Source organism: Dromaius novaehollandiae, chromosome 10 (genome assembly GCF_036370855.1).
Source record: "Dromaius novaehollandiae isolate bDroNov1 chromosome 10, bDroNov1.hap1, whole genome shotgun sequence".
Classification (NCBI taxonomy): domain Eukaryota; kingdom Metazoa; phylum Chordata; class Aves; order Casuariiformes; family Dromaiidae; genus Dromaius; species Dromaius novaehollandiae.
The window spans coordinates 17,896,443-17,918,309 of NC_088107.1; the positions used below are offsets into that span (position 1 = coordinate 17,896,443).

General features: G+C 36.6%; 2 protein-coding genes across 6 annotated transcripts in view; both read right to left on the bottom strand.

The window, feature by feature from the left end:
* The window catches only part of THSD4 (thrombospondin type 1 domain containing 4), a 448,823-nt gene extending 433,405 nt beyond the window's left edge, over positions 1-15,418 (bottom strand). For both annotated transcript variants that reach the window (XM_064517464.1, XM_064517462.1), the window contains exons 1-3: positions 10,659-15,418; positions 9,496-9,589; positions 8,886-8,927 (exon numbers count right to left, since the gene is read on the bottom strand). The gene's annotated coding sequence lies outside the window, so the exon portion shown is untranslated. The remainder of the gene's footprint in view (positions 1-8,885; positions 8,928-9,495; positions 9,590-10,658) is intronic.
* A 133-nt stretch (positions 15,419-15,551) lies between these two features.
* The window catches only part of LRRC49 (leucine rich repeat containing 49), a 61,352-nt gene continuing 55,036 nt past the window's right edge, over positions 15,552-21,867 (bottom strand). For all 4 annotated transcript variants that reach the window (XM_064517466.1, XM_026113373.2, XM_064517467.1 and 1 more), the window contains 3 exons: positions 19,483-19,592; positions 18,313-18,466; positions 15,552-16,246 (listed from right to left, as the gene is read on the bottom strand). In XM_064517466.1, the coding sequence (XP_064373536.1) occupies positions 16,043-16,246; positions 18,313-18,466; positions 19,483-19,592 (468 nt within the window). In that variant the 3' untranslated portion in view covers positions 15,552-16,042. The remainder of the gene's footprint in view (positions 16,247-18,312; positions 18,467-19,482; positions 19,593-21,867) is intronic.

Below are 21,867 nucleotides of genomic sequence, written 5' to 3' on the forward strand. Positions count from 1 at the left end.
GGATAACCAGTGGAAGAAAATTAAGCCTCCTCCAGTTTGCATTGAAAAAATTGTGTGGGTTACATTTCCAATTATTGAAAAAAGTACACTAAGATGTTTGTAATGAATCCGTGTAAGATGACAGACACAACCAGCTCTGGTTGATACATAAAATCACTAAATCAAGTTCTAGTGCTTTTACTCATTTACTCATTAAAAAGTTAATGATGTCATCTGTTGAACAATTAAATCTCCTATCAAGATCTTTGGTGTGAGATAAATTGTTCCCAATTGTGACATTTCTTTACAAGACAAATTCAGATTACCCCAGAACGTATGTCACTGGGAAACTCAGAACAGCAGTTCACTTTGTTGATAGTTACTTCAAAATTTATCTGAGATGCAATGACTACAGAAGTATGCATGCAAACACTTGTATAAGCATGCATGTGCATACACACAACCTAAGTATTAATCTATCAGCTTCTTACAAAAGAAGGATGACAGAAGGGAAAGTAAAGAAGAACTTCTAGCCACCTTCTGAATTTCTAGAAAAAAGCCCCATCTTTGTATCTTGAAGCTTTTTTTTTTTTTTTTTTTTTTTAATTTAGCAGCTTCATGGGCAAACAAAGAAAATACATAAAAATGTGGGTTTGCTTTTTGTTTTTTGTTTTTTTTTTTAAACACCTGGCCTAAATTTCTAGTATTTTGAAATGTGATCTTCCACTTAATTTTTGGGGGTATGGACTCTTTTGTGGTTCCCACAACAGAGAATTTATTATTCTCACAAAGATATTTCAAATGTGGCAAGTTAGAGACTGATCTAAAGCTGACTTCAGGCTGACCGCATGCATCAGATGTATAAAGCTGCTATAAGCATGTAGGTAGTTCCCTCTTTGCTTATATGCCCAAAGAATAGCAGTTGCTGCAATAGATAAGACAGGGTAAAAATATTTCTTTCAGATTTTTTAGCTTGCTAGCCTTCAGATAAATGTTATAGACTGAGAAAGGTGGGTGGAGTGGAAGCAAACAGTATACACAAAATGAAACACTTCATAAAACAGAGAATGAGATTCAGGGAGGTAGGTTTATGCACTTTAACTTTGCTTCTAGAAAAATAAAATGTAAAAAAGACTCAGCATACAAAAATTAGAATGGAGGTAGTAGGCTCACCTATGGATAGCAGCCATAGACTAATCTATAAGTAGGAATAGCTTTGTCATGGTAAGCAGTGTATACTAATATTATAAAGTTTTATAACAATAAATAATATTTTAAGCAATCATTTGAAGTTGGGTAAATCTGCAGAATATAAATTAAGCAATTTTAGGACAATGTGAAATTAAGTACTTGCTGAGCTTAATTGGTCAGCATCTTTGGAATAGGTAGGATGCCCAGCACAAGCAGAATACTGTTATTTGGATGACCGCTACAGCAGCATTTTTGGTTTGCTTTCCTAAGTTTTTAACAGAGTGATGCTTTTGGTCTCATAGTAAAAAACACCAACTCTGTAAGATAACTGGCCAAGCTTCATGAATGTGCTTAACCCCCATTCCATCATTAAATATGTTGCTGACCTTCAAAACTCTGCTTTGGGCGACCAACTTTATGAAGAAAGCACATACCTGATGTGTTTCATTTAGCACAGTATGCCGCTAACCTGTTAAATGTTTGTTTCTTAAAAAAAGTAACAATAGTAACAGGAAAAAACTCTTGCAATGCAAAATGCAATGTGAAAAAAAAAAAAAAAAAAGGGGAAATCCAAACAAGTTGAACAATCCCAGTAAGTCACCCAGACACTCACTTAAGTTAAGGAATTCACTGTGGGACTGGACCCAAAAAAGGTGCGATGGATATTGTTTTTATTTTACAGAGAAGCTTGTTTTCATCTTCCTCACCTCCAGTATCCACACATCCATGAGCATAGTCCTGTCAGATCAGGTTCACAGCAAAGAGTTTAGAAAAAAGGACAAAGGACTGAGGGAGGTGATAGGCACAAGGTTAAAAAAGCCAAAAAACCAGCAAGCATTCAGGAAGGGGTGGCTTCATATTTGTCTCATTTTGGTCTTATAGATGTTTGAATACTTTCCTATTTAAAGATGATCAGACTAGTTTCAGTCTTAGAAATATCTTAATACTTTCCTATTTAATGACAATCAGAGTAGGAATGGAAATGAAGGGTGGTAACATTTCTGCTCACAGATAAACTTGAACTCTGAGAGCTGCCAAAATCTACCATCTCTACTCCTTGGTTTCCATCCCTGTGGGCCTTGATGTTGAGCTAAAACTTGTCTCTTTTGTAACATGCACAACCAGACGCAACTCCCAAATGCCACTAGATGCTTCCCAGGAGACCTCATGCAGCTTTATAGCCTCCCATCTTTTCTTCTGACTTAAAAAATGGAATGCTTAATATAGACAATTACACACCACTGCTGAATACTGGAACTAACGCCTAATGGATAAAGGCAGCAGCTCACACCTCCCATTGTTGTTGTTACAGGCTCTCTGCAGAAATAGATCTGCATTGCCTGCATCCAACTCCACATTTTTGAGGTTTTCTTTGCCAAAGAATATCAAAGCTGAGATTGACAGGAACATCATGGAAGTCTCAAAGAATTATTTGTGTGCGAACCTCCTGGACCTTCTAAATTCCAGATGACAGATCAAGCAAATAAGACATAGACAGAGAGGAGTTCTCTGCAGCATCCTCTATGTACAATTTCTTGTGATAGCAAAAAACACTTTTAGTACTTGCTCTAAACACTTTAGTACCTCCACTAATAATAAATGCAGGAGCACTAGCAGTGCTGTATTTTTACAATGATGCTTCATCAAGCATCCAAGAAGGTCTAGATGCTGCTGCAAAGGCAGCCATTTTTCAGCAATGCAAAAAACAGCTGCATTCTCCAGCAGTACAGTTGTAAGGAGAGAGTCTTGCAGAATCAAAGACAGCTGCAACATGTTTTAAGCAACTGTGTGTAATCCTAATTCTATTGCCCATTGTATGCAGGTACATTAGAGGAATGAGGATTAATGTTGCTACTTGTAGCAGAGAAGGCTGGACATTGACTTGAGAAGAGAATTCAGAGCCAATGAATTAGCATTTAAATACTTAGTGTTGGAAGCTTCCAAAAAACTGTAGACAAGGCACCTATAACACTGCAAGGACAACCCCACACTTCAGAATGAAAATATACATCTCTTAGTAGCTTGGTTAACCAATACTGAAGATTTTTGTCTCTGTATCAAGACTGTTGGCCAGACCACATTGAAATATAATATGAGTAGTTGTTGATGGAAATATAAAAGAATCAATCAAAATAAATGGCTAAGTTGAAAAAAAAAAAAAAAAGCCAGAAAAATGTTTGAACCTGTTTGATCTATAGCCTAAAGCTCAGGTCCTGCCAGAGAAAATACATTTACATTTTTTCTTAAATATCTGGGAGAGGCATAACGGAGTAACAGTGCCACAATCTGTAAAATAAATGGTCCATTTAAAAGACATTTTAGGCCAGTTTGAAGATTCTGTGCATGTTTGTCTCTGGTTTTTCCAGGCCACTTTCACCAAATCATTCAGAAGTCTTCTCAGGTCTCAGACATTTTCTCCAGCTCTAGTCTTTGACTTGCACAGGTTCTGCAAACATGTGTGGTTTAATGATGGTGACACCATCATCTCAGAGAATCATGAAAAGAATAGCTGGTCCTCTCGAATTCCATGTAAGAGGAAAGTACTCCAAGGACTGGGCTGCTGGCAGGCTGGAGGATGATGATCTCCAACATTAGAAGATAAGTGGTTCAGTTCTGCCTTCAGCCACTATATGTGCCAGATTCCACCAGTTCAACATAACTTGGAAGCAAATGGACAGTTTCTGTGAGTAGCCTCACAGAAATACGTGAGATTGTTGATGAGACAGTTCTGCCTACTCTTTTTTGACTAGTAGGACTATAAACTTCTCCCTAGCATAGGGGAATAGGTGCCTGGATTGGACCCTTCCCTGCCATTTGACTGGAAAGGGATAGCATAGTCAGTTTACATGTGCATGCCCGATTTGCCCACAGCCTGTTTCCTGCTTATACTTGAGCAGCATCAAGGAAAGGTGCCTTTGAGAGCTAGCCACTGTTGCCCACTACTTCTTGCCAAGCTGAGGTGCTTCTGAAATTAGGATTGGGGATGTTTTATCCTAGATGCCATATTTTATCATAGTAGAGATCGTCTGCCAGCTTCCTGGGAAAGAAGGATGGTGGGAGCAAGCTGTTACCACCCCGCCAAAACAATACATCTAGCTTGAAATTCGCAAGCGTATCTGCTCTAACACAGAACAGAATTACAAAAAAGTTTTTCAAGAAACGTATCAACGCTTTAATAGCTGTGACCATATAATTGCTCCCACTCCCTCTAAAGAACATGGAGATGACTGGTGCCACACACTTGTAAGAGTTTACACAATGACTGGTTTTCATAAAGCATGTTGCTTGGGAAAGCTTCTGGCAGATTAGGAAGAAAGAGACATCATGCAGTAAAGATTATGAACACTGCTCATAAAGGATCTATAAAGGGCTCAATTAGCTCTGGAGCTCAGGCTTGCCCTTTCGGCATTAGGATAACTATTCACCTGATTCAGCTATCCTTTGCCATTTTCTAAAGCGATTACTAGAAATTCCCAAAGTGAATAAAGTAGTAGAAAATACTCACTGTTGAGCTAGATCACTGACCTGACACATGGCATCCTGTTTGAACATACAGTCTGCAAAATCCACCTCGTGGAATGAATGGGGAGAGCAACCGAACAGTTAAGGATTGGTACAAGAAAAAGATTAACGTTCATTGAGGTTGGGGTATACATATTTCTCTGAAAACTACGCCGCTGCACAGGTCCCAAGTGAGACTTGGGATCCTGGCTCCCAACTCACTCATTCCCATGCCCAGCCCTCTAACCCAGCTGCAGTGCCCCAGGCCTTTGTCTGCTCCACAGCCCGACCTACCAGAGGCAGCTGGTTTGCCCCATTCCCCTCGTACCAAGGAGGGTACGAAGCATTTCCTCAGCTTCTGTTATGGTCCCCTCCACCTCAAACTTGCACTCTTCCTCTCTGACCTCCCTTCCACTCTTCATCTTCCCAACATGATCCAGAAGAAGCAAAACTAGGAAGGCCTATATTATAGATTTTGTGCTGGTTTGCTCCTGATCTCCATTCCAGTCACAAAAATAACCAGTTCATCCACCTAGCTACGATCAGAGCTGAGCCCAAACTTCCAGATACAGCTGCAAGAATCCATAGCCTTCCCCAGCTCCTACTAAGAACAGCAAGATATAATTTGCTACTCATGCAGGCACTGATTTCTCAGATCTGAAAGCAGATGCAAATTTTCCAAGAATCCCAGCAATTTAGGATATACTTCATTTCTTGTTCCATCTGGAAGAAGAAATTAGTACCACAGGCTGATTGCTTTGTGCTGACCAAGTAATGACGAACAGCCACATACCCAGCTTGCTTAGGTAAGTGAACAAGCATCAAAAACGTACAAAGCAACAGCCCCACACAGAGACACTGACACATTATTATACAGGAATTTAATTAAATCAACTGTGCTAAAATGGCTTTAGTTAAGCAGTCTATGAAATCTTAAATACAATAACTAAGAATTTCTAGAAAGCAGCTCTGAATTTTCTGAAAGCTACTTGTGCAATTTCTGCCTGACAAGTTTTTGTTTTTGTTTAGGAAGTTTATTTCAATGTGATCTAACTCAAAATTTCCTTTAAAAAAACACCTTTTTGGCCTACAGTAAACAGATTACATATAAGATATATATCTGCTCTGTTTCACTGTGTACAAGTGACTAGTATTCTTAGCTTGCAGTTGATGACTCTCACAGGACTCAGTTTACCCTAGCCAAAAATCAGGATCCCAGTTTGTAGTATCATAATTCCTGCCAGGCAGATGACAAAGCAAAGACATGGTAGCTTCTGAAGCTCTACCTCTCTCTGATTTAAAGACAGATGTAATCACACAAGGCTAAAATGAAGGAAAGCCAGACAGCACCTGACACCACACGACATTAGCCTAGAATGAAAACAAAGTGAACTGGCTGAGTATAATAATGTTTCTCTCTAGAAGACTCTGCAAGTCCCTCAAAAAAACACACTTTATGAAATACCTAGTCTTGAGCACATTACAAAACAGTCCTCTGAAAGGTTAAGGAAACAAGTCCCTTAAAGCTTTGTCCAAAAATAGGTAAAAATTTTCAGCCAAGATGTTGAAGTAATTTTCAAAAGAGCTGAAGTCAGTTTTCCCTGAACCTACTTAAAGATTTACAAGATTCTTAGCTGTATCATATATTGCCATAAAAAATTAAAATACTGTAAGATCAAAAGCCAACAACTTGGCAACCTGGTTCTAAATTTCCAAATGCTTCTGACAAGGAATCACCAAATTGATTGCATTCTGAAACAGAGTGGGCCGAAAAGGGAAACCCCAAATATGTATGAAAGAATCCACAGCTAGAAACTTCTACTCTAAATCAGAAAACACGTCAAAGAGATGTTAAATATTTAGCACAAAAGCACACAAAACTACTTACTTTCAGTACATTTTATGTATTGCAAGTTCCAGTCATTCTGTAGATTCAGTGAGCAATAAACAGAGCTGTGAATCCTCCCCAGAATATAAGGCAGACTAGTTTTAAAAAAATCCAGGCAATACTTGACCTGTGACTGTTACAGGTGAAAGTGTTAGTTAATGAAGTCTGTGTTAGTGGCAGCCAAGCAAGCGATTCCCTCATCTGCTGATTCACTTGAACCTAGAGCAATCAAAAAAGAGACTCTAGGTGCACCTCCCTTTGCAACAAGACAGTGCCAGGAAAAAAAATCCCATTGAAATGACATGTGCTAGAACTATTTCACTCCCCACTGACTGAGTACCCCTCTCCCTAGCATTCTTCCCCTTGCCCTCTCTGCACAGCACAGCTATACCGCTTAAACTTTATACTGATGATAGCAGATATTAATTAAGCAATAGCCTCACTGTAGTTGTTCCCCACCACAGAGATGGGGAAAGGGATAAATTTGCCTGTGCCTGCCTTCTGTTGAACCAAGCACTGAAGCTAAAAGCAGTGCTGACAATGTTTTCCTTAATAATAGAATACCCTGGAGCTTGGAAATAAAGGGTGGGGAAAGCAAGAGCCTCCTAATAGGAGCAGAACAGGAGAAATATAAAAGGATCTGGCTTCCCACAGCAACTCTCACACCTCTAAAAATACACAAGGCTGCTCTGTAGCTGCCCAGCACTTAATATACACTATAGATGACACATACAGCACCTGGCTGCCTTAACACCTTTGTCGGCTCATTACCAGGTATCTAATACAACTAACCATTTTTATTTCATTTTTGCTGTTAAAATTTAGGACACCAGGGGACAATCCTCTCCAAGGCACTGCTTCTTATCCTATGGCCTCCTTACAGTATCATTTTGGATAAGCTTGACAAGTATATTTTATGAAAATGTGTCTCTGGAGTATAAAATAAGAGCTAATCAACAGTGAGTTAGCTCTTAAATATTTTTTAATATGACAACCTTTACAACTGACACGCATCTGTTATGCTGAAAGACCTCAAACACATTTGTAGATCATATACTAAGAGAGACTGACAAAGTTTGCCGTGTTGCTGGGACAAACTGACTGCATTTTAAAGACAGAGTGATGAGGAGTTATAGAAGATCTGAAAATTATGATTTTCTTATATAGGCAATATGTGATGATCAAATTTGGAAACTGCCCTGAGCACATCCAGATCTACTAAAATACTTTCCTGAACCAGCCACTTAGTGTCTCTAGTTAACCCTGTGAGTGAGGCTACAGCAGTAGTGTGTTTGCCAGCATCAAGCAAGGGCAAAAGTTCAGTACCAACGATGACAGACTAAATCAATACAACTTGCTTGTATCACTTGTGGTTCCTTTTTTGCTTTCCCTTCCAAGTAGCAATGAGATCAAGATTGATTCAATTGAAAGAGCTCCAGCAACAAAGCTGAAGGGTCCTTTACACCTCCAAAGTCATATTTAACCAATCTTTCTCTTTAAAGATGCAGACTTTTCTTTTTTAATAAAACTTACAATACTGTGAATGGCACTCTTTGCAAAATATATGAAGAATCTGTTCTACAACTCAGAAAATACTAGTATTATCTGCAAATGACCTACTTTATTTGTCGTCATTCAGCACATTAAATAATCATTGTATGTGGGAGAAGAACTGCCTTGAAACCAGTCAGTTCACTGTCAGAGAACACACAACTAAGACAAGATAAACTTATGTCAAAATAAAAAAAACGTAACATGCACTTCTAGCTTGTCACCTTGTCACCTAGCATATTTAACATACTTTGCAATGTTCTTTACTGCTCAGGTGTGTGTATTATTATATAATCCATTTAGATGACCTGAGCGTAGAAATAGCTATTATTTAACAATTCCTGTTCACACTAACAATCTTCAGCTTTATCCATAAGAAACAGGACCATATCATCCTCCTTTATTTGGCAATTTACATAATCAAAAACAGCCAAGAAGAGTCCGAGTGTGCCAGACCCCAAGCCCCTTTTTTCAAAGGTGACAAAAGGGCTGAGCAAGCTAGATTTCATTGAAGTCTAGCATGCTTTGGAGAACGCGTATCTGATTTTGGAAATCTAGAACACCCAGATTTTAACCAAAATTTAAGTGAGCACCTGCTTGTTTATCAAAAAGTGGGCTAGTTCTATGGCTTCTGACTAGCATGGAAGAAAATACCAGTGTTAACTGCATGAGAAGGAAGTAGACAATATGAGAAGGAAGTAGACAATAGGTGGTAAAGATAGAACTTGTCCATCCAGATTCACACATCAACATCTGAATGAATGTCTAGACTTACCTGACAAGGGAAAAAACTGGCAATTCCACTGTATTACTCATCCTGTGAAGAGATGGACATTTACATCAGATGCATCACATTGTAGAAGTGTCTATTTCCCTCTAACTACTGTAGAGCCTAAATGACTAGCTGAGGCATAGATATCACCGTAGATATATTAAAAAAAGAAGTTAGGATAAGCCTCGCCTTGCATATAAATTACATGTGAAATTCTAGTCACTCAAATCACTGGGAATCTTGCAACAAGTTCAACAGGGCCACAGCTTCAGTTCACACAAGTTCTGTTTTAGATTTTGCTTTGTGATTATGCATCCCAGTAAAGAATATGAATCAATACAAATACCTCTCAGAATCTTTAGCAGCATGTCAACTCACATTTAAATCTTGGAATATTACACCTGCAGCAGACACATATGACAGCACTGAAAAACCGCAACAAACAAAGCTTCATAAATAACCCTTTGGATCAGAATTGCTTATCCTCTATAAATTTAATCTACAAACAAAATGAATAAACTAGTGTTTAGATTTCATTCACAGCATCTTTAATATAAAGAGTAGTCCAAAGTGAGTTATTCCTGGGTGGGAGGAGGGAAGGTAGGGAACTTACATCACTCAGTCCTCAGGAATAAAATCAGCATCCACATTTTCACTAAATAAGCTTTCCATTTCCATTTTTATTTCCATCCTTCTGTTTCATAAACCTGCAGTTTCAGATGTCTACAGTTAGCATCTTTCTTACAATCTACTTTGCATTCCATCAAAGATTGAATACTGTCAGGGAGACATTCGTTATTGTAGTAAATTAAACTGCTCATGTTAGGAACAGTTCATAATTTACATTAACAAATGAAAACCACCAAAGAGAATGACTTTGGCTTTAAATGCTCATGATACTTAGCATTAACTAAATGTAACTGTGGTTACATCAAGATTTGTCTTGGGTAATACACTCATTTCAATTGAGCATCCAGTAACAGGCTTCAAAATATAGAAGGGCCTGAACCAAACACTTACATAATAAACTTAAACTTAATATACTGCCTTTAACCTTATACCTCTTCTTTCAGGCCAAAAAAAAAAGAAAGAAAAATCAAAGACATCTTAGCTCCCATGAGTCCTAGTCTCTGAAAAATCCTAAAAAATAATGGAAATACTCACGTGATCAGAAGTAACTGTGTGCTTAAGTGTGGATGTGGGATGAGGGTAAATGTGAAAAAGATAGATCAAGGTCTACAGTTATATCTAGAAGTCCTGACAATTCACATAAAGGGCCATTTCCTGTACGCTCCCAGATTTATCCACGATACGAAAGAACAACCAGGCATCTTGTTTTTTAAAGCAAGAGAATAAAAATAAAATGTTTTGCTTTTTTGATTACTTCTTAATCTAGACACACATGCCCAGGGCAATGAAGGCTTCAACTCTAATAAAGCAATTAGCATTATTATAACTGTTAAGCATATGCTTGTTTATGTGGCTTTCAACTAGATAAACACTGAAGAACACAAGAGAAGAAATAAAACCTCGAAGGACATGGTGAAAATTCAGATAGCCCCTGGTTTTTCATTGCACTGGAATGGAGTGTTGTGACATAGTGTTGAGTGCACAGGTGCATTTTTAACAAATGACTGCCATGTCAGAGAGGTTTTCATGCTCAGGTCTTTTAATCAGTGCTCATGTCTTTTGCCATGAGTTTACAGGTTCCATAGTTTCCATGCATCCTTGCAATCTCCATAGGAACACAATCACTTTATTAAATATTCTACTTACTATTCACTGACTAATCCAATGGTACTTGTCACAGCTGGAAATGCTTGCCTCAGATTTTTCCCAATTCTTCTCTTTTCCAAGCTGACAAGCCAGTTCTCATCTTCTAGATTACAAAAAACTGAATGTTCACATTTTATTATTGACATTTCTTTGGAATCAAAACTACATTTCTACAGAGGCTCTTGTTTGTAGACCTACACAAAAGCTTCATAGTCAAGTCACTCCAACAGCTTTAGCATGTACTTTACCCAGGATATGACAGTTGAACAAAGTTTATTATATTTTGTTGTCAATTCCAATTCTCTCTTTATTCTACTAGAAAACATAGATCATTGGAACCTGATGCAGATAGGCTGCACGATACATACCTATATAGAACACAAACTACAACATATGTTGTCACATAATTTGATTTCCAAATGAAGTATAAAATAGCTAGCCAGTTAACTTAACATTTATGACTAGAAAGTCATGGCTTCTCCATGTACCACTATGGTTTGTTTCACCAAGTGTAAATTACATTAATGCCACTGTTACCTGCATAACCAAGATGTCTAGACTATGTGAGCATGTAACACAAACATCACATTCATAGGCACAGTTTCTCCACCACTTAAGTTTGAATCAACTTTACAATCACTTGTCTGATGGTATATTATACATAGATGGAAACCATATGTGATTCCAGGCTATCCTCCCCTGTGTTTAAGTGCTAAACGCTTGATACTACACACAGAAAAGCTTTTTGTTATCCTGATTCTGGAAAGGTATCATTCTCAGCTTCGAAAAGGTTAGTGATGTTTATGTTACCCATGCCTAGTGTTCCAAAAAGAATGAACTTGTTTATGATCTGCTCAGTGTTCATGTAAAGTTCCAGATCTGTTAGATGTAACATGAAGTACTGCTAATAGACCAGTTTTTAATCTTTGGGATGTTCGCATTAATCAAGCAAAAGTTAAAGGAATAGTTTGTCTGAAACTAGGAAGTACCACATTTATGAATGCAGCAATACATTGGATACCAGTATAGCACAACCATAACCACCTATCGATGGACTGAACACAGACACGGTCCATAATGAGAATATGATAACACACAAGAATAATTTTTCCTTAATAGAGAGGCAGCTGTCTAATTAGGAAGATAGCCACCAAAAGTGGAATTAAGCATTACTGAAATTGTTAGCCAACACAGACTGTAGCACCAAGAAATCTGATCTGTCTGGGTTTTTCTTTGTATTGTACCAAAAGTCCAGAGCAATCCTGAAACCATCAGTTTGTGTGTTTTTTTTTTTCCTTCAAAAAAAGTGGATGAAATTTTTATATTGCCCCTCCTCAAGTCAATGCAATCAGTATTAGGGAATATGTGATCATCTTCTACAAAGACTTCTTGGGGATACTCAATACTTCTAATGCTGGATTTGGTAGAAATATTCTAGCCTACAGTTCTATTTTTCTGTGCATGGTGTACCTCTATCAAAAAGGTTTCCACTTGTGATACACCCATTTACAAGTTAAAGAAAGAAAAAGAAAAGAAAAATTAAGATCAGTTTTTCCCCATAAGACTTCTCCGTTCTTCACCAGGGCTTCCTGACATATGACACAACAAGCAGAAACGTCCATCCATCCGTACAAGAATGACATACGAGATCAAGTACACAACTGGTAGAGAAAAGCTGTTTTCACCACAGTAAACAAAGACAGAAGTTATTCTAGATGGTGGAGCTTTCTGGATGAGCTTCTCTGTCTCTTGCTGATAACAGTAGGCAAAGCTAGCCAACAAGTTAGATCCTCTGGATGTATAAATAGTCCCTTAGATTCAATTTCTTTAGGCTCATGCTCAGAAAACGATGCTCTGAACTGATGTGTAAGCAGATACTCATTACCCTTGTGTAAGAATGTCTTAAGTCTGTGTAACCTAAACTCTGCTTCTTAGGTTAAAAATCAATTGGTTTATATTCACTTCAGAGTTAAAGCAATTTTATCAGATCATAAAGCAAAGCGATAGCTAGTCTCCTCTTTTCCCACTCCTTATATGCATGTAGCAGAACACCAAGTCTTACGAACCCCCAGAAGACTGATGCTTCTGGTTTAAACTAAAAAGAAAATATTTTCATTGAAACTGAGCTTCAACATGTAATAAAGCTTATGTGATCTGGGAATAGAAACATATTCATGTAATCTGCTTTCCCAGTCAAAACAAATTGCTATTATCGTAATTCTGAATACGCCCACTGAAGTCCCAATCTATAGACCACATCTTTGTGAATGTTGCTTAATAGTATGAAAGAGCAAGTATTTGTTTCAGTTTCTTAAAATAAACTAGCTAACTAAAAGCAGTTAATTATATGTCACTATGATGTAAAGTAGCAACAGAAAGCATCAATGTTTGTCACTTTTACAACCTATTGCTCTGATTAAAAAATGTAGTCGCTTATCTTAAATTTGCAGAAGGTATGCAGAGATTGTGCGGTCACTACCTTTTGCACAATAGTATAACTTAGTTTCCAGGTTGGCCAGTGTTTTAATAGGTTAACTTTTTTTTAAACAGATTATATGATAAAAGTATGATTATTTGCAGCAGTGTAGTAAGATATTTTAGTATTTCATCATAGACTTACGCAGACTGGAAAACAAAGTTTTCAGCTGTTTCAGGATTCAGATCTAACACTTGATCCTAGCCAGCAGAGCAGTTTTACTTACTTAGATAAAACCTCCTCGCAGTACCCTATTTTCCTCAAAACTGACAGGATCAGCTTTTGGTTTGTATCAAGTGAATCACTTCTCCCTTTGTTCTACTGTGGCGGTATATCTGCAGCTCTCTTACTTTTGCAGATTCCATATCAAGAAAGAGTGCATGAAATACAGTTCCTCTACTGAAATCTGATCTTCAGTAAGGAGACTGATGCATAATAAACAACGACTCTGCATGACATAATGGGGCCTTCATGCATGACATGGCTAAACTGAAACTGAATAAAAACAAGATATATCATTATCTGTCCTTGTCTGGAAAAAGAAGAAATTTGTCTCTGAAAGCATAACGAGAAAACTGTAAAAACAATCCAAGATCAAGGGAAAAACATGTTTTCAAGATTTAAAAGTCAAAACCGTAGCTTTTAACCCTTAAGATTATTTCCAAATGATGAGGAATTGCTATATAGCATTCTTGCTCTCTGCCTGTGCAGAAAGTCAGATTAGATAAGGAGATCACAATGGTCCATTCTGGATTGAATACATATCAAATAATAATATTTCATAAAACCAAATCTTGATATTTAAATGTTTTTCAAACAGAAAATGACTGTTCTCAGCCTGGAAAGTTTTACTGACAAGGTCCACAGCTTCAAAGTCAATCGCTATTCCAACCCCATGATTTACATCTGGAACAGGAAAGTCTATATATGCAGCATCTAGGTTTCAGAAGAAGTTGCTCACACCAACCTCAAACAGATTTGTAGGTTTCCAGGAACTCAGTAATGAGCACAGCTACTAGAGTAATGAATCACACAATTCTGTATGAATTGACTAAAATAATTTTGATATACACATAAACAATATATAGCATGCTAACAATTCTAAGATTGTCTGGCTGTTTACAATTCTATGCACTCTTAGGTCTAACATCATGTTAATCCATCATTCACTTGTTCCCTAAAAAGACGACAGATTAGGAAAAACGTAAGTATTTTTGTTCCTACTGGTCCTAAAAAAAAAAATAGAGTACACAGCCCAATATTAACCTTTTCTTCATTTATAATAGCTGCTTAGCTACCCTCACTTTAGTCACTTAATCCTGTTATAAAACAGCTGCTATTAGAGAGTCTGAACTGTCAGCATTCACACACCACTGGGAGCACACAGTGCATTCTAAGGATATGTTTCTACAACTCACAGCCAATACCCTCCGATGCATTTCATTTCGTTTTATCAAGATGCTACCTTATAAAGCCTCCAATCAGGATTATGCTTCTAAAGCCTCAGTATCACCAGGTCTGGCTTTTCTCTGGATTTTCCCATGAAGAACTTCCTGTTCTAGACCAATCCACCCTTCTTAAAATGCTTTTTTCCAATCTTTTATTGCTGCTGAATGTGATTCAAAAGGGGCCCATCTGCTCTGGCTACATCATCAGAAGAGCTTTGTACTTTCACACAGCTGCTGAGGTTTCTGTCCCCATGCAGAGCTAGAATTGCTCCACCCCTCCCCCTGCACAGAGATGATGTAAAGGAACTGATGGATCCAAAAAGCTTTTGCAAGATCACTTCTATACTGACTGTATTTCTATACTGTAAACTCTCCTCTTCTCACTTCTTTGCAGCAACTTAATTTGTTCCCTTAATAAAAAGCACCATAAAACTTGGAGAGAGCAATTTTTCAATGGAAAGAAAGAAAATCCTATCAAATACACTCATCTTGCTATAAATTCCATGAAATAGTTCAAAAAGTCTGGAGGAGTGATTGTTTTTCTATTAAATTCTACCAACTGCTAGAGTAGTTTCTACAGGACTTTCAACATTTCCTTAGCATCCAAGTGATTTAAGCTCTATTAAATTCTGTAAAGATTGCCATACATCACATTTTTCAGGTAAGAAATATCTATTAGGCTGAAGAGCAATTACCTACAGCATGTTTTCACTATGCATACCTTTGTTAACCTTAAAGGGCATCACTGTACCATGCACTAAAAAATGGGTCACTTCTGACAATATCAATGCACCAGCTTCACCTGAGTGTGAGTTGACTGTATAATTCTCACATTCCTAGGACTACGTCTCTCCTGCTAATCACCTGGCTGTTAATCCTCTAGTTACTGTTGCTAATACCAAGCACTATGATAATGATCTGAAAACATGTTCTATAATCTGTCAAGTTAAATATAAAGTCTTAATCAAGTTCAGGGTGTAAAAACAATAATTTATTAGCTTCTGCTCATAAAAAAATTCCCTAATCTTGATTTTCTTTAAACAGCAGCAAATAGTCAAAAAGCAGATAATTGAAAAGTGTTCAATAAAAAATAAATGTGTTCCTTAAAATCAATGCTGTAGCACTACAGCAGCAAGGGTAGCAGAAAAAAAATAAACAATAACTTAGTAAAACATTTATGCCATGGTATAATCACCAACTTACATCTGTGTTATCTCATTAATTCAGCCAAAGAAGCATTGTTAAAGCTTTATAGAAATAAACTTTTGTTTGAAAACTACCAAGAAGTAAAGCAGTGGAAACAGTTCATTAAAATTTAAAGGCATCCCAAATGGGGAGAGGGAAGGGGGAGAAGGGAAAGGGAAAAGTGTTCTAATTTTATATTCTATTGTTTTAAGTCTGGTGAAACATCACACAATACTGAAACCAAAAGCTTGCAAAAACAACAGGCCTTGACTCTACTATTTTTGATCAGCAATCCGCTGTAAACAGAGTTTCATGTAGGAATTTTTATTACGTATTTCTATCACTGCATCTCTGACAAGCTCAATGAACATTTGAGGCCAGAGCTTCTGCAAGGACTCATTTTTCATATTGATGTCAGCAGCTTCTTTCACTAAGTTCTCGATGTAAGTCTGGCAAAGTGTTTTTCTTTCCTTGATTTCCTGGATGGGAGAACCATTGCACATTGTAAAAGACAAAGGAAGAACAGGTTAAACAAGAACAAACTTATAAAACAACCGAGAACATTTAATGAATTAAAGAAAATAGTAATTGACATGAAAAGAGATCATCATACACTTCTCAATTTTAGATTGCACAGTCCCGGGTCTACTTCAGCTTTAATGAATATGGCCAAATAATCTTATTATGGTTTAAATATTCATAAACTAAAATTTACTTTGAAGAAGCCATGTAAAAATCTTAACAGCATTAGTTTTTATTGCCTATGGGGGTAGCAAGGAAAAAACGTACAGACACTATAAAGCTCGAGACTTTTGTTTTTTCTTTGTTTTCTTTCTTTCCTTTCTAGCTTCTCATGATTATGCAGCTACTTGCCATAATAAGAGCACCGTCATTGAGAAAAATAAGCTAGTACGCACCCATTGCATGTTTTCCCCCATGAATACTGGCATGTGCGTAGCTAACATACACTCTATTAGATACTGAAGTAACCTGAACCTTTAAAAAAAATATATTTAAAAAAATAAAACCAAGAAAACACACTTAATGCAACTACTGGTTCTGCATTTTAGTCACTTGTAAACCATATTAATTCATCCATAAAATGCTATAATAAGCTTTGAAGAGTTACATTGGTGCTAAATATCTAACTAATTTGATTTATAGCATTGCCAAAAATGTTAGGTCATGCTTTGGCCCAGCAAAAGTTTTTTTTTTTATTTTTTTTTAATGAGACATACAGCAGAGAAAATACTTTCCAATTGTTTTATTTGAAAAATAGATTATTCAATGAACCTGACCTGCCTTTTTTAGCAATACGTTTTGGTTCGATCATGTAATGTTAGTTTACAGTTGATGAGAATCAGGAATTGGCCCTCACTGCCCATCTTACTCTTCTCCTGTGATATCCTGTAATATCTGCAGTCACATATATAATGCTACAATGAAGGACAAGGTGTGAATCACTACACTGAAGAGAAAAAAAAGCATATTTTTTAACAGACTGGACAAAAACTATTGTGTTATCACAGTGCTTGTTCCATAGTAAAGGGCAAGAGATCTCTCTGGCTTACTTTATGCCATTCGTAGTTTTAACGGCTGTCTATTATGCAGCTGCTATCACTCCTTTTGAAGGTAAAAATTTTGCTAAAATTTAGTCTTTCCACATAGGCAGTCACTGTCTCTTTTCCATGCAATCTATTTGAGATATGAAAAATGCAATGCAATAATCGAGTTCAGCGCTTACTGAACTTCATTACATTTCTGGCACTGTAAGATTTATATATTCCCACAGAATCAAAGAGCAGCTAAAGGGACAAAGTGTGGGAAATAGTGCATACTAGCTGGAACTCATGGAGATTGCTCAGAAAGGAGACAGTGGCTGAAAGAAGCACGTCCTCTCTGACAACAATCTCCTTTTGCCCAAGCAAAGGAGTTAGCAGGTCAAAAACACAAACCAAAACAAGCTTGACTGATGCACTTGGCTGAAACAAGTCAGCCTGCAATTTTATTACCAACTATAATTTATTATATTTCTTTTCTTCTAACTCATTTAAAAGCTAGGAAACAGGTCTTTATTACTACAGCCTATACTATCTCTAATCTTGCCTGAAGGTGTTCTTCACCAATTCGCTCTGGGATATGCTTTCTGACTTTCTAAATAAATTAAATAATCCTAGCATGTGCAAAATTCTATTTATCCTTGTGAAAAAACTATGCTCACTTATTACATATCACTAATGCAGGCACATTTTATTACCAAAGTAAGGCTCTTAGGTGAGAATGTATTCACAAGACCATGGCACTGTTCAGGAACCACTTCTTTAAAGATGCAAACAGTCCATTATCCTGTACTCTGACATAAATTAGTTAGATGAAATGCTTGATTAAACTGTTGAATAATACATGTAAATATGGTAAGCAGTGATATTTTAAAATTGCCATTCTGAAGAGCCCAAGTGAAACTTGATATATTGACAGATTCCATGAGTAACAGTCGAAAGTTATATAATAGAGGAAGAAAGTATTTTTATAATGACATACGTACCTCAAGCTTTTCCATATGAAAGTCCTTTGTGGTGTAATTCAACGTGGCTCGAGCTGTGCTTTCTCCTCCAGCTCTTCTGTTATCATTACTTTCCTCATTTCCAATCCCAGATTTCTTTCCCTTTCCCTCTAGCAGATAGTGGAACTGCTTCCTCCTGTGAAAAGACAATAAAAAGATTTACAGTTTTAATTACTGGAAACTTTTTTAAAGTGCAGATGTTTCTAGTTATCTAATGGTCTTTCTTTTTCCTCTCTGCCTTTGAACATGTAGTTTATGAGCTTTCAGTTTATTGCATCGAGTCACTTAAAATATATAGATAAGTCTAGATACTCCTCCATTAATTTGCTTCAGTACAATTTGCTTTTTGACATATATCACATCGCATGTCCTAAATAGGAAGTCTTGCGAAGAAGACAAAGTTTTAAGCAAGTCATCTGTAGAAGACTAAAAATAGCCTTTTTAAGCACCTTTTTTCTTACAGCACCAGCCCTAAAAATAGTCTGCCTTCAGTGTGAAAGTCCATAAAATTTTCACCAACACAGAGAATTAAACAAGTAGTGCATTTGTGTGCAAGTGACTTATCTTACCAAATAGACTTCACATAACTTCTGAGAAAACTTTTGTCTTCATGAATGAGGAAGTGCTAGTATTTGTGCAAGAAAAAAAAAAAAAAACCACACACACCACTATTTTCTGTAAGATTTGCGAAATTTTTGTCTTTTTACCTAAAAAAGATTTCTCATGACAGTTGAAACAATTAACCAATGCATTCTAGCAAATTCCAGTTCAGTTCATTGTATCAAAACTGTATCTATATACAGTTTTGCTGAAATTTCAACTGCATATGATAATCACTTGTTCTATACTGTTTGTAACAATATGTTGTTCAAGTGGTGACATGTTCTACCCAGACAGAAATCCAATTTCCACAGTAAGAAATTGATACTCTAATATTTAGAGTTCTTGAAGCTTATCAATAGGACAGAACCAAGTTTTTTTGCAAAAAAGGAACTGAAGGATGTTCAGAAATAATAGAAAAACAAAACAAGCTAAAAAAACCCTTCGTTCTCCCAGAAACATTTGTTGCAGTTTCAGTCACTAACTGTTGAATAAAAAAAATTTTTTTTATAGTCTTTGTATTCCTTTGTATACCTTCTCAACTATTTTTACCTAGATTCTCCAAGTAGTGAAAGCATGCGATAATGTGGCAGCTCAGAAGATGCTACATAGGCCAGAATGCCGAAGAGCCTTTCAGCCATTACAATATCGTTTTGAGTAACCTGTAATGAAAAAAGGAGAAAAGCTTCAAAATTAGCATAGTTGTGTTTCACCAGATAGATGCACTGAGAATCAACTGAAGTTTGTTATACAAAACACTGCATACAGATCTGTTCTAGGCATATCTTCAAACTTCAATTTGCTTTTACTGGCACGTCAGATACACTTTAAAAGAAGTCAAATGACTTGCTTTTGCTTATTTCCTGCAGTTCTGGAAACTTTAATGTATACACATGAGAGCCTGTGCTTCAGAATATTCCCCATCAAATGACCAATTTTATAACCCTTCAAGCTGTGTATCCCAAGGCCAGACATATTAAGTCTGTTCCACGTTGCATGCACTTACAGAAAGCCTACTGGGAAATTTCTCATTAACTTACACCATAGAAATGAAAAGACTCTGGGCACCTAATGATAAAAGATAAGTTATGGTTTCTCTGATTTTGGCAGCATCACAGAGAAAACTTTATAGAAAAAAGTTTCTTTAAGGAATAAATGGCTGCATTTCCCAACTCAAGACAATTAGTTTTCTTCCACTATACTTCTCTAAGCAGCAGCTATACAGCTGTTTCAGCATAAAATTACAGATGTGCCTTTAAACAAATTTTCAACGGTTGAAAAGTTTTCAGAGTGAATTTTAGACATTTCAATTTTGAATTTTGTTTAAAAAATGTGGAAGGGTGGGAATTTTTTTTTTTTTCCTCCGATTAGCTATTAATCTCTGAAGACCGTATGATTGTCCTGCCCTGATGACCAGACTATGAACTGACTTGAAATGCCAAAAGTTTGTTGGCAAAGTTTCTAGACTCCTGGCTTTTCACTGAGTGCAGAAGGAATCATTATGATCATCTAAATCTGACCTGAATAGCACAGGCCAAGGAAACTCACTCAGTGACTTCTTAATTTCTGGATCAAATTAAGTTTCTGGTCAAGCTATAATTTGTTTTTGGAAAGGGACAAGTTCTTTATTTAAACTTCAATAATTACACTCTTTACTATGTACTTCCAAACAGTTTTCATGTTCTGTACTATGCAAATGTGTGAATAAAATAAGACTGCATGAATTCCTGTTTAATATTTATACGCAGTGCAATCTACCCTTGTCTAAAGTACACCGCAACACAGCATAGTACAGGTAGGAAGCCACCAGAGAAAAGACAGCTCAGGAAGTTAGAAATGTAAAGAGTGACTTGACTGACTGTGTGAATGAGCGAGAGAGTGAGTGAGCGAGTACAAGCAAGCATGAGTAAGCATGTATTTATAATAAAATAGGTCTTATTTAGTAGCCTCAGAGTAGAGGACCTCACTAAACAGTCTGTTAAGAGAGCAAGGTCTAAAACAAAGAGAGCAGAAGGCATCTAGGGAGATAAAGGACATTACAGGCAGAAATGCCTGCCAGAGAAATAAATGATTTTATGTTGAGAAGCCTAAGGACACGGCTAACAGAGATACCAAGGCTGAATTCACTCTCTAGTTCATAGAAATTCACGTTCTCCAGCTAACAACATAAATGTAAGCCTACTATGCCTGCTCCTTGCTGAGTACGGTATGTTAGCAAAACAAGCACTTAGGACATCAGCAAATGTGATGCATCCATTCTAATCTATGCAATATCACTCGGTGCAAAGCATTTTGTGAAGTTTAGTAACTTCAAACCTTTGTAACTCTTAATTAATCTGAGATTACTATCACATACTATTGCATATTGCACTGAGCTAACAAGTAAAACACAATATTCATGCAATAGCTGTATCAGATAACTAGTAAAATATCTAATTGAAAACACATGACAATGACCAAGTTAAAATACTACATCTAAACACTAAAATCACGCAGTCAATTAAACTAATACTTGAAATTGAACACATTTATAAATTGTTGCATCAAAACTATTCTCATTTCCTTGTATGGTCAAAACCTAAGTATAAAATGGTTACACGATATGCTTAAATGAATTTACTTTCAGTTGCTCTAAATGGGAATACAAGATGCAGCTGAACAGCAATACTAATGCTCCAACTTTCTTTCATTTTAAACACTAATAATCTTGAACATGGCAAAGGTAAAAAAAAACTATTTGAAAAATTTTTCTGCAATGAGACTTCAGCTATATTTTGTAACTAACACTAAAAATATAAGTGATCATGTACTGTAGGCTAAGTAGCCTGTCAAATGCACATTTCTGCACCAGTGTTCAATGTCAGTATTGTGAACCTTTTGAACATAACAAAGAAGTGATTCTTAAAGAAATTCAAGAATAAAATCTTACAATTCTTT